Genomic DNA, 17,489 nt, shown 5'->3' on the forward strand with positions numbered 1-17,489 from the left:
GCAGAACCTACTCCCTAATGCCCCCAGAGTCTTAAGGATGCTTTGATTCTGTGTCCCTTGTCTCTGGAATCTGTAGAGATAAGGGTTTCCTGTTTTGAGTGGCAAGTGATTTTACTGGTAGAATGGCAGTTCCCTCAGTTTTTAGCTTTTATTTGGGGCGGGGAGTTGTTAATTTCTGGGAGATGGTACAGTTTGTTCACCATGGAGGCACGTTACTGGGAAGGTAGACAGGTGGTTAGGGCTGTTTCAGATCTCTGGTGTCAGTACGGCACCCGCGGACAGGAGGCGGTGGCAGAGGCAGAGAAGAGGAGCTGGGCTCTGGGCTGTTGGGCCGTGGAGTGGATGTGTCCTGAGTGAAGAGAGTCTAGAATGACTCTCTGATTTCGGACTTCAGGTAGAGATGGTGGTGATATGCGTCAAAGTAGGAATAAGGAGAGCAGGTTTGAGTATAATGTCTAGCCCAGTCGCTGTTGTGCTGGGTTGACTGATCTCAGGAACGCCGTGGGCTTGACTGATGTCTGATCTGAAGGGTGAACATGGACCTGGTGCCGGGGAGGGAGGTTAGTGTGGGAACGCAGGTCTGACAGTCTCCTGGGCCTGCCAGGTAAGACCGTGGGCGTGGATGGGCGCTCCCCGGGGAGGGCACTGGAGCAAGAAGGTGAGAGAGCTCATGCGGGAGGGCAGGGACCCACAGTGGGGGCACCAGGAAGGAGAATTGCCGCTGCGGCTGAGGGAGCGTCTCAGGCAGGGTGGAGACAGTGCTGCAGAGGGGTCTCAGGCGCGAGAGGAGCTCAGACTCGGTGGCAGTGTTAAGAGACATAGGTGGCCTGGTAGGGCTTCCAGTTTCCGTGGCTTGGCGGGGGAAAGGCCCCACGACAGAGGATAAGAGCATCTTGTCCTCGGAGCTCAGAAGAGAGCCGACAGGCATTCTCTGGGAAAGGGGAGTAGGCAATTTTGAAGGTGATTTGGCCGGAGCACCTAGTCTACGGCGGGTCTGAGTTCCCCTTTCTTAGGGATTGCTGAGTTCTGTTGTGGGGTCAGACCTTCCGGGGCACGGCTTTGGGAGTCAGCACAACGATGGTAGTGTTTAAAAGTTACTGGAAATTAAGAGAGAAGCTTCTGAATTTCTATTTACCAATGCAAGGCTTTGAACCTCTGCAGAAGTGCAGGCTCATGGGTGAAGGCTCTGCCCGCACGGTGTTCTTGAAAGGCCTCTCCCCCCGTGAGTTGTGCCTGTGACGCCGCAGCCCTGAACGCAGTGTGTGCGGAGTGGTCTTGTTGGCCTGCTGTGGGAAGGGAGCGTTTCAATGAGCCGTGGGGGTGGAGGAGCTCCAGCGGGGGAGAGGAGAGCTCTGGCAGAGCATCGGGCCGGCTCCTGGGGCGGTGCTGAGGGGCGCCTCGCTGAGTCTGGTTAAAAAAAAGAACCCTGTGAACCCTCAGTGATTGGTGTACTTGTAATTTATTCCTATTCGGATATTTGTTTCTTTAGGCCTGTCAACTACTTGGTCACAGAATTCCAGATCCCAGCACAGGAGAAGTTCATGCTCCAGACATGAAGATCGAAAGCCTTCAGAGGTATTTCTTGAATGCTGGCGTGACTGTGCGTGTCGTACGTGTGTGCGTGAGTACATATGGTTGACACACACACCTGGTTGGTTGATAGTGGTGTCAGTCTGTGCATTCTTGGGCAAGTTACTTAACCTCTCTGTGCCTCAGTTTCCAAATCTGTAAGATGGGGATAATACAGGTGTTCACCTCGTAGGAGTTTTGTGAGAATTAAGTGGGTTAACACCCAGAGGTTAATATGTAGAGGGTAAATCCTGCTCAGTAAATGTTAGCTATTATTATTATTAATTCTTTTCTTTTTTTTTTTTTTTTCCTTCTCTGTTTCACCTTTGCTGGCTCCCAGCAACTTTTCCTATGGCCTGGAGATCAGCATGTTCAGCTGCTGCTGGTCACTGCCAGCCTCAAGTTAGTTTTAGTCGTGAATTTGTGGTTTGTTTGGCAAAACCCAGTGTAATTCTGGGGTTCTGTTTAGGGGATTATGCTTAAGGCTTTCTCCCCTTCTTTTGAAATTTGTTTCTCACCTTACATTTCCCTGCTCCCTCACATTTTGTTATTATCTACCTATCTGTCATCTATCCAAAATTGTTTTTGGGTGAGTTTCTTTGTGGCTTTTGTTGGTTAGGGGCCCCTCCCACTCCTGAGATCTGTGTTCTCTGAAAACCTTGGACTGGGCTCTGAGGATCTAAGTGATGGAAGAAAAGGCATTTCAGTGTGTCACAGTGTTTAGGTGAGCAGGTTATGGGGAAGAGAGTTTTCGGTCCAGCCCCTTGGTTTTGCACTGCCTCTTAGTGGGATGACTTCAAAGACAGCCTCATCCCGTAGCGACTGAGCAGAGGCCGCCATCCATGAGGAACTTCTTCGACGGTAGCAGGGAAGCCGGGGGCGCTGTGTTGAGCGTAGGATTCTTTAGTTGTGGAATAACTTCCTCCACGAGGAAGTAGCGTATAATATACTTCAGAATTGTGCGAAACCATCCCAGGGGACACTTAAACATTAGATCAGATGCTCACGAGAAGGTGCCCGTTTTATCACCTTGATTTATTCCAGGCCTTTGTCCTTTTGAATCTGCAGCGCTGCCTTCCTTTCCTCTGGTATCGGGAGTGACTCTGCTGCTCTTTTTTCTCTCTTTAATTCCCTCCACAGCCCCCTCAATACCCTTCTGATGTCCACACCGCACTCCTGTTATTTCAGGGCAGGAATCCAGGGTGCTCCAACAGGGAGCTGATACCTGTGTGAGAGCACCGGTGCCCCAGGCGCAGCTAGAAACCCCTCCCAGAGTCGGCACTGGCAAGTGTGGACGGTGCCAGTCTTGTCCCTGACCTGTGTTTTGTTCCAGCGTTGTTTTTTTTTTTTTTGGATGGAGTGCTAGGGTGGAGCCCTGCTGGGGACTCAGGAGCTCACGTCCGTGTGAGGGCATCTGTTTCAGTCCCTGACCGTCCTCATCAAGTCCCTGAGCGCAGGGACGTTGGGCTGCCTTTTCTCATCTTGTTGCTTCAGTCTGATTTTCCTCCTTCTTGGGCAAAATCCCTTACTTGTTACTTACCAGACTTAGCTGGAACGTGTTTTTAACTGATGTGCTTCCTGAAGGTGTAGATCTGTGACTTTGTTTGAAAGGACTTTTTGGGGGTCTGCAGGGCACGGCTGACAAAGTTAATGCTCCCCGGGGCGCGGGCGGGCATCTGCCGCAGGGCTCGGTGCTGCAGGGGGGCCTGATCTTGTGCTTTTGTGTGTGTGTGGGTGCCCAGCCAGGTTCTTGCTTGTTACTGGGACTTTAGAGATGAGGAGTGGCAAACTGGGGGCAAGTCGGGCCCCAGACGGCCGGCTGGAGACGTGGCCCTCTTCCTCAGACACTGCCTCAGACTTCGTTACGGTGACGTTCATTTAAGTGATCACCAGCCCGAAAAGCCACCGGGAAAAACAAATACGGACCTAATAGCAGGCGTACAGCGTGGACTGTGCTTAGCAGCACAAGAAAGAACTCCCTGTCCCAAGAAGAGAGAGTTCAGCATTGTGACTTGTGTAAACAGGGAGTGTAGCTTACAGATGCAGGCACGCTTGGTGCCAAACACAGCTTTGGGCCGGCGCTAATGCCAGGGTCAGAGCTTCCTCGTGCGGCCCTGGGACAGGAGTGGGCTGGGCTCCGGCCGCCTCCCCCCGCTGCCAGGAGGAGCGGGCACGCGGGGGCCACCCTCGTGCTGCTCCCCTCTTGGCCCCAGATGAGGCCCGAGGGGCCCTCTTGGCCGAGGGGTGCTTTTGAGTCTTGTGCGTCTGTTCGTGGCAGGGTGAAGAGAGGGTGGTAGCTTGCTTGCTTTCTTCTTTCTTCCTCTCTTGTTTCCTCCCCTCCCTCCCTCCTCTCCTTTCCCCACAAATGCTGCTTTCCTAGTAGAAGTTATGCCGGGTGAAGGTGTGCAAACACATTCTTTACCAGCCCATTTTCTACCTTGCCTCCATTGGTGTGTCGTTGCTTCTCTCCCAGATGTTTCCATCCTGTACCCTGCCCGGCTCTAGCCAACCGGGACCCGCCCTCCCCGGACACCTTGCTGTTAAGCCCGGGTGCCTGGGCAGGCGGGAGGTGGGGAGAGGCAGTCTGAGTCGAGAAGAGGGGTCCCTGGGGGCTCTGGGTTTTGGTTTGGAGTTGTTACGTGGTTAGTGGAGTTTTATTTCTTAAACATTTACAAGAAAGTCACCCTTGAGTGAAATATCTCCCTCCAGGGATTTTTTAGGCGCGTGTTTTCAGCAGCCTGCTTGGTGAATTGGGAGTTCTTAGAAGTTTTTCCGGGGACGGCAGCGAGGTTCCTGTGTTGCAGTAGCTGGTGCGGACCTCGCCATCTCTCGGAGCTGGCGAGGGAGGGAGGGCAGTGTGAGCTGCTGCCACCTCCGACCCTGAGCGAGGCCCAGGGCGTGGCAGGCCGAGGGGTTTCCTGTAATAGGTCAGACTGGTTCTCTGTTGAAACAGTGACCTTGTTACGTGGCAGCTCCATGGTTACCCTGCAGCTGCCAGCGCTCTGAGTAAGAATGCAAATATCCAATGTCAGTGACCCTTTCTTTCCCTTTCCAGGTGTTTAGGACAGACCTGATCACTGCCATGAAGTTGCATGACTCCTACCAGCTGAACCCGGATGAGTACTATGTGCTGGCAGATCCCTGGAGACAGGAGTGGGAGAAAGGGGTCCAGGTGCCGGTGAGCCCTGGGACCATCCCTCAGCCCGTGGCCAGGTAGACGTGCCCCAGGGGAGGGGTGCCGCCTCTCCCCTGACAGTTGCCTTTCTGCCCTGACAGCTGGGTGCCTGAGAGGAGCAGTGGTGTTTGGGTCAGCAGTGAGGCTTCTGGGGAAAGAGAAATGCAGTAGAAACACACCTCAGGTCCGAAGGTAGTGCTTTTAAGGGCCATGGGCCTCCGAACTTAACATTGCAGCCAATCGGGAAGGTGCCTCTCTCTCAGAGAGGAAGGTAAATTCCAAGGCTCCCTGGGAAGTGGCTGGCTGCGGGGGAGGGACATTTGGATGTTTGCACAGCTGCTTCCCCTCTCCCTCTGGAGGGCCGCTGTGCTGGAGAGAGGTGCCTGTCATCGGTTGGGTCCTGCCGTGGTCCCTCCATCTCTGGGGGAGGACAGGTGTGAGCAGTCCTGCCAGGTTCGGGTCCCGTGGGCGGGGAGCTTAGCGGAGGAGTGTGTTGAGGAGTGCTCCTCGGACGGGCTTTCTCTGGATTTACTTCTAACCACTTTTCTCCTTAAGGGTCTTGAGGGTCGGCTCTTCGCTGACCGGCTTCAGCGTGAAGCTGGGCCGGTTTTCTTGTTTCCTCTCCGGCCGGCTCCACTAGCCTTGAGGCTCCTCGCGGGGCGAGGGAGCTGAGTGCCCTCTGTGCTCAGCTGGCAGCCGGCTTTGCCGCCGCTGCGTGGTCAGTCACCTGCCTGCTTTGCGAAATGACCTCTTTCACCGTTGCCAAGTGTGGACTGAACTTACCCCTTGGCCCTCACCCACGTCCTGTCCCTCAGGCGCCGGCGGTGGTCGAGTCTGGTTATTGTGTCTGGGATCTCTGTGACAAATGTCCCCATAAAGATGCAGGCTGAAACGACCGCTCCGATGCCTCCACAGGTCAGACTGCAGCCTGTGGAGTGGACGGAGGGTTTCACTGGGCTCTGTGGGAGAAACACGGTTTGGTTGCCTCAGGGTTGCCTCTGGGGCACAGCACCGACTAGCTGTGCAGCACTGACGATCCCAGTCCAGGGGTTACGAGCCCAGCACAAGACAAGTAAACGCTAACACGGCTCATGGAAGTGTCAGCTAAAACCCTGCCCTTAGCTGAGTGGGATGAATAGCTCCCTTAACCGTGCCTGTCTCCGTGTCCTGTGGGTAAAGCCACCCTGGTAATCACAGGGTGACGGAAACACCTCGACGGCCTCTTTGGACAGCTGGGTGTTAACGCGAGCTGCCGGCACGCTGCGACGTGCAGGTGGAGGGCCGGTGGCCGTGGGGTGCTCCCCAGGCGCCTCACTTCCCGTCGGCCGTGGTTCGCCCTCTTCCTGCGCTTTCTTTTGCGGGGGCCGGCAGTTCTCCAGGCGTTCCCGGGGCGGGGGCGAGGGTGCAAGTGCAGGAGCGGAGGGGACTTGTGCTCCTCCCTGGGTCCCCAGCTGTGCCGGGAGCGTCCCGCCCGTGGCTGGGACTCTGGTTCTCAGACTGCTTAGCGATGGACAAGGCCTGAGTTCTAGAACCAGAGGTGACGGGTTTCTCCCTTTGGCTTCCCGGCCTTCTGCCATGCAGAAGCTGTGTGCCCTGCCATGCAGCTGCTCTGGCCGCCTCCGTGTCCCTGCGAACCCGGGGCTTGGTGGCCTCCAGCAGGGGCGGGCAGGCCTGGTTAGTGGAAAGTGATGTAATCTTAACCCTTGACACTGCTGTCACAGCTGGTGGCTGGGCACGGCAGCGTCCTGGGAGGCCACGTGGGAGAGGCTGATTTTGAAGACTTCTGCAGCGTGTTCACTTGCATCTCTTTCTAGTTTAGGGGTTATAACGACTCCTGCTTTGCTTTATCAGCGGTGGCGTTAGGGTTTTAACTCTCTGAACCCGGCAGTGACCTAAGGTTTGGGGGTTGGAGGTGGAAGCTCGCTTGGGGGCCTCCTGGCAAACTTCCTTTCTTGTGGCAGGAAGGGTGACCTGGCTGCCTTGTTTTCTTGTTAACCAGGGTCGTGTCTGAAGAGAAGTCCCTCATGTTCATCAGGCCCAAGAAATACATCGTCTCGTCGGGCTCCGAGCCTCCAGAGCTGGGCTACGTTGACATCCGGACGCTGGCCGACAGCGTGTGTCGTTACGATCTCAACGACATGGACGCTGCGTGGCTGGAACTGACCAACGAGGAGTTCAAGGAGATGGGTGAGAGGCGGGGGCTCTGCTGCTTGGCCGCGGACGATGAGCGGCGAGTGCGTGAGGCCCGCGGTTCAGGGGCGAGGCTCCTCACCGCTGGCGACGCCAGCTCCGTCTCGGCCTCAGTCCGGTCTCGGGATCACGGGCTCTTTGTTGGAGATGCGCGTGTCCTGCTGCGGCAGGTGTGCTGAGAGGGACTCAGTCTGTGTGCGTCTCGTGGACAGAGAGGTGGGATCGAGGAGGGGTGTCTTCCACGGGCAGGAAAGCGGGGGCTCCCAGTTCCTGCCCTGCACCCCGCAACCCTGCCGGTTACCTCAAGAGAACTGAGGCCCAGAGAAACGCAGCGCTTCCCCGAGATCGCACGAGGGTCTGGTCCACAGTTTCCTGCTCCGGTGTTCTGTTTCTTCCCCCTCCGGCGGTGCTATTCGGATGCCGCCTTCTTCAGCCGTGGCCTGCAGTTTCTCACAGGAGACGCCACTCCAGCCAAGCTCACCATTTTCCAAACACATCCCTCGTGTTCTCACCTCAGTGATTCCCCTTGGGTCCTTTTCCAAACCTGAGTGTTTCTCCTCTCACCCGTCGATCTGTCCTGGCTTTCCTTTGGTGAAGCCCTACCTTAGCTGGGTGCCCTGCCCATTGCGATCTTTTCTACAAGTCAACCATTCTTGTGTATGTACGGCTCAGAGGACCTCGTTTGCTTGCATCTCCTTGTGTCACGACCAGGAGGACACTTGGATCTCGGCTCACACACCACTTCAGGTTGCTAAGGGTTGCCTGAAGTGTGGTGATGGCAAGTCAGGGAGACCCAGTCTGGGCTTCCTGTGAGAGACGTGAGGATTCATTAGCATGTGCTGTATGTAGGTCAAGGTCGGGAAGTGGTGGCACAGGCTGTCTGTGTGCAGTCTAGCACATGGTGAATATCTACGGAGTGTTTCATGGTGGATTTCAAAGCCCTGAAGGGCCAAGACTTCGTTTCGTGTGGAAGCCTGAGCCCGGCACGGGGCCTGGCGTGTGACAGGTGCTGCCACGCGTGCTGCTCCCCCGCCTTTGAATGGGAACGATGGTGTGGACTGAGCTGGGAAAGCTGTTACTCCGATATTTTGATAAAGTAGATCTCCTTCCTTTTGGTCCTTGGTTTTAGGTATTAGTGGCCAGGATGTTAGCAGGCTAGGAGGTGGGAGTCTGTTCGGAAGTTTTCAGTGCTCTCTTGGAACTGAGTACTATGTTTTAGCTTCATAGACTATAAAATTCTACTTTGTAAAGACAGCTGTAACGCACTGGACTGACTGGGTGTCCTGTGTTAAGGCAGAGGGACAGACGGCCAGGGACCGGGGGCTTTGGTGGGTGGTCTAGGTGGTGAGTGCTGGGCTCACTCGTCAGACTGCAAGGCGGAGCTGAGCACTTGGGCAGGATGAGCGATGCAGTTGTAGAACATGGATTGAACGCATGCGTAAAGGCGTTTGTCTTAGCTTTTATTGGTCTTTTTAATGGTAGAAATGAATTATAGGGCATAGGGCTGTATTTTCAAAGCCAGTGGTGTTTTCGGAACTGGTAGGAGGAATTGAGATGAAACCTGGCCGCGCAGAAACGACCTCGTCATGAAATAAGGTTTGAGATGATAGGTGGCTTTTTTGACTGTGTGTTTAGGGCTTATCACAGTGTCAGCGCTAATGTGTGCTCCAAGTTTTCAAAAACTTGGAAGTCTTAATTAAATCTATGATAATGCATATAAGTTATTGTTGGCCCTAATGACACTTCTGTTGTTTCTCGCCAGTTACATGTGTTTGAATATTTTTTACAAGCTGTTTTTTTCTTTCCTGCATGAGTATTTTCATTGTAGGAAGTTTGGGATATGTCCGCAGATGGAAGAAAATAAAAGTCTCATCCCCACCACTAGCCGTAACCACACCATGATAACCGCCTGAAGTTTGTTTTTGGCCGTTCTTGCATAAGAATGCATTTTCTTTGATTCACCAGGAGCTGTCTGTCTCCTTTGCTTGAGACGTCCCTTGTGTTTCCGTCTTTCATGTGTCTGACTAACTATGCATCTCAGCTTAGTAAATTCAGAGGGTGAGGAGGGATAAACCAGGTAAAAAACATTTGAGCGTTCACAGTGAAATCTGTTCTCGGCACCATTTTAAGTAGCAAGAATGGGATGTGTTTTTGGAAAAAATGCCCAAACCATAACAGGTGGTCATGGTTTTGAAGTCACTTACACGCTAGTTGGTATATATAATACTGTAATGAAACGACAGTCTGATGATATATGCATTTAATAGCCTGGAACCATTTTGGGAATGATCTTTCTACAGCAAGCACTCCATCTTCAGTGCCTGACCGTGCCTGACCGTAAACTGTTGGGTGCAAGTCTCTTTCTGCCTCTGAATTTCAAGACCCTTCCTTGGAAGGCTCTGAGGGACATCCAATAGAAAACATTTGGGGGGCACTCAGGAGAGATTTGTTTATAATATTATTTATTCATTGTGCATTTTTATTAGTATGAATAGTATTATGTTTATTAATACGGGTTTATGAAAATGGTTTTGTGGCATTTTCCCTCCAGGAATGCCTGAGTTAGATGAATACACCATGGAAAGGGTCCTGGAGGAATTTGAACAGCGATGCTACGATAATATGAATCATGCTATAGAGACTGAAGAAGGCCTGGGGATTGAATATGACGAAGACGTGGTCTGTGACGTCTGCCAGTCGCCCGACGGTGAGGACGGCAATGAGATGGTGTTCTGTGACAAATGCAACATCTGTGTGCACCAGGTATGTGGGCAGCAGGGCCCGGAAGGAGGCCCCCTGGGGTGGTTCCTCCAGACAGGGTCCATGAGTTAAAGACGTGGGCCCATCTTTTTTGTTGCTGACAGGTGCTTAGTGTTTGAAGTATTTCTTGTTACTCTTACAACCAGGAGAACAGGATCCTCTGTGGACCTCATTCTTTCTTCGCATAGTGCCTTTATTGCCATCCACAGAAGTCAGGTTTACTGAGACTGTATGAGCCCCCTGCCCTGCTCCAGCACCTGGCTTTATAGCTATTGAGAACGCTGGAGGGCAGGGGGCGGGGGGACTCTTGAAAAGGCGGTTAGTTTGCTGTGTTAGTTGCCCTTGCACGAGCTGGATGGCTTAAAAGAACAGAAGTTTGCTGTCTTGCTATCTGGAAACTAGACGTCTGAAATCAGGGTGTCGGCAGGGCCACGCTCCCTCTGAAACCCGGACGGAGAACCTTCCTCGCCTCCTGGCGGTTTGCTGGCGGTTGTGGGCGTTCCTTGACTTGCAGCCGCACGACGCTGGTCTCTGGCTCTGCCGTCACTTTGTGTCCTCCCCACGCATCTGTGTCTTCACACGTCGCCATCTTCTTGTGAGGCCGCCAGTCACGCTGGATGAAGGGCCCACCCTACTCTAGTGTGACCTCATCTTAACTGACTACATCTCCTGTGGCCCTATTTCCAAACGAGGTCACATTCTGAGGTACCGGGGGTGTTAGGACTTGCTTTAACATATACTTTTCGGACACTAGTCAACACATAACATTTGCTAACATGTTAGTAGATAAACGGAGCCCTTGAACAAGCGGAAAGGGTCCCCTTTTCTTGAAAGTTATTTCCTGTCCTCCGCGATGTCGAGAGGATTTGGCGGTTGCTTCAGTAAGGTTGGGCACTGGGTGATTTAAAAAGCTTGGGAGAATCTTAGTCTGGACCCTTACCTCTCTCGTTTATTTTTTTCATGCAGTAATGAAGTAATTTGTATTTCTGTGGGGACACGTGTTCACATACACTCTTTAGGTAATAGGCTCTCCAGAGGTACTTTTTTTGAATTCACCTGTTGATGCTGAGATTTAAAACCAACTTAAAGGGACAGTGGCTTGGGTGACCTCTTGGCAAGAAGAATCCAGTTTGCTTTGTGAAGTTCCTGACTGTTGTTTTCTTTAGAATGTGTCTGCTTCCTGGGTTTCCCTCTGCCTGAGGACTTTACCAGCGGTGGCCTTGTCCCGTCTCATCCTGATGGGGAGACCACAGGTCTCTTGCTTATGAAGTCATGTTATAGCCCATCTGTAGCTCTGGGTTTTCAACTTATCTAGGTGCTTTCCTCGGGATAATGGAGAATTCTTAGAGAGATTTTTTTGTTTCAAGACCATGAGCGTTGTGGCTGCCATTGTTGCTTTTACGTTGTTGGTGCCATTTACTTGGATGATGTTTCAGTTCTTTTCCTGCCATTTTACTTTCCCCCCCCACCCCCCCACAAGACAAATCTTGTTTGAAAAAAAGGGTTCTGCTTGAAAACTGCTCAAACCCTCTGCTTATAAATGAGTGAACTGAAGTCAGGGTGGGCCGTTCAGCGTCCCACTGCGGGTTAGTGGCGGAGCTGGAGCTGGAACTCGGGGAGCTCTGGACGACACCCACCCCCACACCCCCGCCCCGAGCCTGGTCTGCTGTTCTTTCAGCCACACCACGTTGCCTATTAGCATTTCCTGTGGTTCCTTTTGCTTTTGAGATGTTCTTCATGACTTGTCTTTCAGGCGTCCTCTATTTAATCTTCTATTTTATTTAGACTTGCTTTTCCAGTAAAAAAAAAAAAAAAAAAAAAAAATTACCTCTTGAAATGAGACTTTGTCTAGAGTGCCTGATACAGACCTTTCTGATATTTGAAACCTTAATCGTGTCAGTTAGCGCTATTAAAAAAAAAATTTTTTTTTTTTCCTTCAGCAAGTCTGTGTTGACAGTGGCTCATTCATGGCACCGACACAGTGCTCCTAAGCTCCAATCTTAGTGTCACTTAACTTCCCTGAACTATCATCCTGTGGTTTCCTTTTTGCGTCCTGGATATTCAGATTGCATAGTGGCTGTGTTTTTCCTGTCTGGAGAATTGGAACTATGTTACTGTCTCTCCACTTCCTGACTTGTAGTTCATTTAAGGATAAAGTTCTGAACAGTTTGGTGTTTTTAAAAGGCTCTGCATGTGCTCCTGGTACCATCATGGTGTTGTTTCTTCACTTCTTTAACGTTTGCCTTTTCTTTCTTTGAACCGTCTCAGTGACTTTAAGTTGCCTTGATTCCTGCAGTTTTTGCTGTCTTGTGTAATTTACCATCTTATGCAAAGCAGGCTTTGTTTTAAATATCCGCCAAAGAGACCAAATTCTCTTTGTCTAGAATGTCTCATTTTTCTGCGCCTGTTGTGCTCACTTGTGTGTGGGAGGCGGGCGGGGTGTCGGCGCCTGGTCAGTAGGGCTTGCTTAGCCCAGGGAGCGAGGCTGGTCCTCAGTTCCCTCTCCTTTTCACTGGTGTCTCGTGTAGTAGCTCTGGGAGGCTCTCAACTGCTTTGTGTTTTTTCCCTCCCTTTATAGCCCACCTACATCAGTAAATCAGAGAGGGATGCCTTCCGCCATCTAGCCCTGGAGAGAGTTTTGAGGATTTACTGCCCAAGTATTTAGAAACTTGATATAGATGGGTATCTGTAGCAACACAGCAGATCTTTTACAAACCTTTCTGTCCTCAAGTAGTTTTCAGGACCACCCTCTGGTCGGTAAGTACGTTGTACCTCGTACCCACCTCCCGACTGCTGCTGTGAGGCTGCCCGGCACTCTTCCTGAAAGGAGTGCCTCTATGTTGGGGGTGCTTCTGTTAAAATCTTTCTAGGCGTTTTAAAATTCGTAGCCACACAGGGTAAAAATAACTCTTTTTTTTTTTTATGTTTCTCTCTTTTCCTTGGGGATGTGCTGTGGCTTTACAGGCCTGTTACGGAATTCTCAAGGTCCCAGAGGGCAGTTGGCTGTGCCGGACGTGTGCCCTGGGGGTTCAGCCCAAGTGTTTGTTGTGTCCCAAGAAAGGTGGAGCGATGAAGCCTACCCGCAGTGGGACCAAGTGGGTCCACGTCAGCTGTGCGCTGTGGATCCCCGAGGTGGGTGCCCGTGTTGGTGGTTCACCTTGGGAGCCCGTGGCTGTTCGTCCTCACAGGGAGCCCTTCATCACTGGGCCACTTTGTAGCCGAGGAGTAAAAAGACACCTTTGAACTGCTACCCATTTTTCCACCTTAAATTGAATCTCGAGCATGCTGTCGTGTGGTCAGTGGTGTGTAAATTGGTGGAAACGTTAACTGGAGGCAGCCGTGAGTTGGATTCTGGGTGGAGGTGTTCAGACTTGCCTTCTGATGCCTCTGCAGCTGACCCTCCGCTGCTGTCACGCTCCCAGAAGCGGACCCGCGGCGTTCTTTCGTCCGCGCTGCGGCCCGGGTGTGGCTCTGTCCTTTCCCTGGGATGGGCCGTAGACTCCTGGGCCCGGTGAGCCATGCATACAGCACCGTCACGGTTAAAGAACCACTGCCCTAGGTCACATTTTTGTGATTTTTTATTAAAATTCTTACTTGGCCTCAACCTTTTTAATTTCAGGTCTGGTCTAATTTATTTCAAGTCCCAGACCTTGACTGATTTAATTTGCTTGGCTCACTCTGAGACTATCATTTGTGATTCAGATTTCAGCATTTTTTTGGCATATGATTTTGGTGCATTTTCCTCCCGAGGAAAAGTATCTGGGAGTGATTTGGATTGAGGCTTCACGACTCGGGTCTTGGTAGCATGGGAATCGCACGGTTTGGTATTAACAGGGATGCAGTTCAGTGATCCAGGCTGAGAGGAGAGGGAGGGGACCTTACTTATCTTGGTAGTTTTCCGCTTTGTATGTAGTGTTAGTTCCTGACTGAAGAGAATGGCTTTCTTTAGTGAGAGAGAGATTAAAAGTGGTCAATGTTTACTTCTGCTCCATCGTTCACAACTGATTGCAATATGTTTGAGACGGATTTCCAGTCCTGACCGCTTCTTAGCGGACCAGAGGTGTGGTAGATGGGTTACCTTGTCTTTGCTGTCACTCGGGTGAGCAGTGAGCATTGGGGTGTCTGAGTGTTTTTACAAACAGGACGTTTGTGTCAGATGACCCCCCCCCCCGAGGAGGGCGTAGAGTTGGCCCCTAGCTGGCCCCTGTGCTGTCCTGATGCTTTAAAGTGGGATTTTACCTGCGCTCGGAGGGTGAGTGCCCCTCGGCACCCTCTGGTAGGAGGGCCGTGGGGGAGGAATGGATCTCTGAGTTGCTGCTGTCTGTGTCCGGCCCCTGTCTTGACGACCTCTGCCACCCTGTCTTGTTATTTCTTGGGCCTCCAGGTGAGCATTGGCAGCCCCGAGAAGATGGAGCCCATCACGAAGGTGTCTCACATCCCCAGCAGTCGGTGGGCGCTGGTGTGCAGCCTCTGCAATGAGAAGTTTGGGGCCTCCATACAGGTAACCAGCCTAGTCAGGATGGCATTATCAGCCTTCCTTGTGTTCCAGGGAGCGGGACGGGGGAGGGCTCTGTGACCTGACCGTCACAGGGCTTGGAGATGGGGCTAGAATCCAGGAAGCGGGACGAGGTTCTCACAGCCCTTCTGAGGTTGCTGAGGGACGTCTCCAGCCCAGTATACACACCTTCTGTTGGTGGAGAGTGTCCAGTGTGACCGGAACCCCAGCTGTAACCATCACAGGGCAACTCAGAAGTCCGCCTGAGCTGCAGGGCAGTTCCAGTTTGTATCTGGTTTCTCCCTCCCTGCCCAAAGCCTGGCGTTGCAGCTCTTTCCACAGGCCGACAGTTCTGGGGAAGAACTGGAGTCTCGGCACTGGAGGCTTAGTCACCCTCCCGCCTGCCGAGCGGCAGCCCTGCCTCTGTGGCTGCCCCCGACGCCGCTGGTTTCAGAGGTGTGCGCGTGGGGTGTCTCGGTGCGGTGCGCACTGTTGGAAATCAGCTTGGCACGCCAACCCTTTTGCATTTGGCAAAACGGGGACTCCTTGGAGCACCGACCGGGTGGGTGGAGGGACACCCATGAGGTGCTGCACCAGGGGTTCTGCCCAGTCTGAATATCTGATTTTTTTTATGGTACAGTGTGGGGGAGGGGAGCTCGTAGGTAAGAAGCCGGCCTGCGTTTTCTGTGTCCACGTACAGGCAGGTGTAGACAGCCATGAGGCAGATAACAGGATCACGGAGAGACTATTGATGGCGTGCTGTTTCTTGGTGTTGTCTAAAGCGCTGCCTGAGAAGTTCCTCTCCGGGCCTCACGTTTTTGGCGTCTAGACAGGCGTGACCTCGGAGGCCTGAGGTGCTGTCCCACCGCGGTCTCCAGATGCTGTCTGCGGCTGCCGTTGGCCCTTTGCCTCTGTGGGGGCCGCCAGCTCAGGGACGCCGGCCCCTCCTTGGTCCCCACGTCACAGTCCGTGGGCAGAGGTGCCGGTTTGGGGCGGCTGCCCTCTTGATGCAGGACATGCAACGGCTTGGCACACACACACACACACACACACAGAGACAGAGACACACATAGACACACACAGACACACACACACAGACACACACACTCTCTCTCTTTCTCTCTCTCACTCTCTCACTCTCACTCACTCACTCCCCAAGCTCGGTCAAACTGCCGGTCGGGGCTTTTAAAGAAATGACCTCATTTGGCAAACTCAACTTGTATTTTGGCTGGTAAATATTCCTCTGTGTAAGGTATCCACTGACTGGTGTTTCTTTTTACAAGTTTTCATTTTACACGCCAAGCTGTTGTGCTTTTTCTTCCTTATCACTTCCACTGGTGTTCAAGAATCCAAAACGTAACAGAATATTCAGAGGGTGAGGCATGAGACAGCTGGTGGGATTTGGCTGTGGACCTTGAAAATAGTGCAGATTTTTGTATGTGAATGGAATCTGCTTAAAATTAAAACATGACAAAAGCCTCTGGCCTGAGCGTTGTGTTAGGAGGGAGTGAAGGAGAAATGTTTTAAAAGCCACAAAATAAAAGAAGACACAGAGGGGTGTGTGTGTGTGTGTGTGTGTGTGTGTGTGTGTGTGTGTGTGTGTGTGTGTGTGTGTGTGTGTGTGTGTGTGTGTGTGTGTGCGCGCGCAGACGGCCCGTGCGAACACTTGCAGGGAACAGGCTGGGGCAAACCAAGGAAAATGGACATCGTTTTCTTCCAAGTTATCCGGTGTTCTTCTGAGGATAGAAATTACGCCCTTTACTGAGTAGGTCCTTCACTGATGTTTCCAGGAGGCGGTCGATTGGGATCTCTGTGTCTCTTTTGAAGAGAGACGATAAAATGACTTTTTTGTTGCCGTTGACCTCTTTTTCCCAGAACATGAATTTGAAGGAGGAGAGGCCAAGGAAGTTTTTGATGATTTTTCATATCTTCACAGAATAGACTGATTTTATTAAAGAATTCCTGTCTGAAATGTCTGCAGCTGGAAAGGCTCTGGCTTACGTTTCTGTAACATCTGTTTGCTGAGTCAACCTGAATAGGAAAACCCAGAGGAAGGCCATTTGGCGTCTTTACAAAGCCCCGTGTAAATGTTCTGCCGTGGCGAGTTCCTCTCTTCAGGTCGGGGCGCTGAGTTGAAGTGTCGTTTAAGCCAAACACTGGTAGTGTCTCCGTCATCTGTTCCCACTTTACTTCCCACTTGGCTGCCTGCTAGGAGGGAGGAACACTTTGTCTTGTACTGATAGTGACCAGGTGTGTGTGTGTGTGTGTGTATACTGATAGTGACCAGGGGTGTGTGTGTGTGTGTGTGTACTGATAGTGACCAGGTATGTGTGTACTGATAGTGACCAGGTTGTGTGTGTGTGTGTGTGTGTGTGTGTTCTACCACTAAAGCTGATTCCACACATTCCTTGGAATTGAGGTTATTATTATAGATAAAATTACAGATTTATGTTAGTTCATGCGCTTTAAGTGTTTTCAGTGGGGGAATTGATTTTCTGTGAAGGGAGCTAGATTTTCTGTACTTCTGGGTGAAAGCGACTTTTTAATAATGGAAGAAATCACGACTGGCAGTGAGTCACCTCTTAAAGGCTGCAATGATTGGGGAAGAAGCCCCGCCCACGCCGCTGCGATCTGTGGTGGTGCTGTGCAGGGCTCTGCTGAATGAGTTTAATTAATTAAGCTTCTCAGCTGGCCTGGGGCCACTCAGTTCTGCTCCTGTCTGCAGCCCTGGCGTGCCCGGATCCCTTGGCCTCACACAGTACAGTGTTGCTTTTTAAGGGACTGGCTTCAGTCACCACAGGGAGCCTCCTTCCAGGAATTCGCCCAGCAAGATCAGATGGGGAGAAGTCACTTTTCTCCTGCTAGGCCTCTGGCCTGCCGTCTGGATCGGAGGCACTACGGGGTTCCCCTGGTGGGGCGGTGAGAGGGAGGGGGGAGGTGTTTGGTAAGGCCGGGGCAGAGCTGGGTGACGCCTGGCCTCTACGTTGACCTCCCTTCCACCCACAAGCAACAGGTCCCTCACGGTTGCGCTGCCAGGCGAAGCGCACACAGATCTCAGAGCTTGTCCCCCACTGGCCTGGAAGCCTCTGCGCCTGGCGAAAGCTTCCTCGGGTGCGGAGACCAGTCCCGTCCTTCCTGTCCTGGATTGTCCTGGTCTCCTCTTCCTTTCCAGTCTTTGGGAGTTTTTAATTCACCCTCCTCAGTCTTGAGCAACCCTCACTGCTGGAGGAGGAGTGAGCCATTTATTTTCCCACTGGTGTTGGGGCTCGTCCTGACTGTGGCTTAGGAAGGAGGATCCAC

At 52.2% G+C, this 17,489-nt stretch overlaps 1 protein-coding gene across 12 annotated transcripts in view; it reads left to right on the forward strand.

The window, feature by feature from the left end:
- Nucleotides 1–17,489, forward strand: part of JADE1 (jade family PHD finger 1) — a 193,632-nt gene that overhangs the window by 162,174 nt on the left and 13,969 nt on the right. For all 12 annotated transcript variants that reach the window (XM_060012982.1, XM_060012976.1, XM_060012984.1 and 9 more), the window contains exons 3-8: nt 1,490–1,575; nt 4,625–4,782; nt 6,744–6,931; nt 9,486–9,697; nt 12,659–12,826; nt 14,079–14,195. In XM_060012982.1, the coding sequence (XP_059868965.1) occupies nt 1,490–1,575; nt 4,625–4,782; nt 6,744–6,931; nt 9,486–9,697; nt 12,659–12,826; nt 14,079–14,195 (929 nt within the window). The remainder of the gene's footprint in view (nt 1–1,489; nt 1,576–4,624; nt 4,783–6,743; nt 6,932–9,485; nt 9,698–12,658; nt 12,827–14,078; nt 14,196–17,489) is intronic.

The sequence above is a fragment of the Delphinus delphis genome, chromosome 5 (genome assembly GCF_949987515.2).
Source record: "Delphinus delphis chromosome 5, mDelDel1.2, whole genome shotgun sequence".
Taxonomy (NCBI): Eukaryota; Metazoa; Chordata; class Mammalia; order Artiodactyla; family Delphinidae; genus Delphinus; species Delphinus delphis.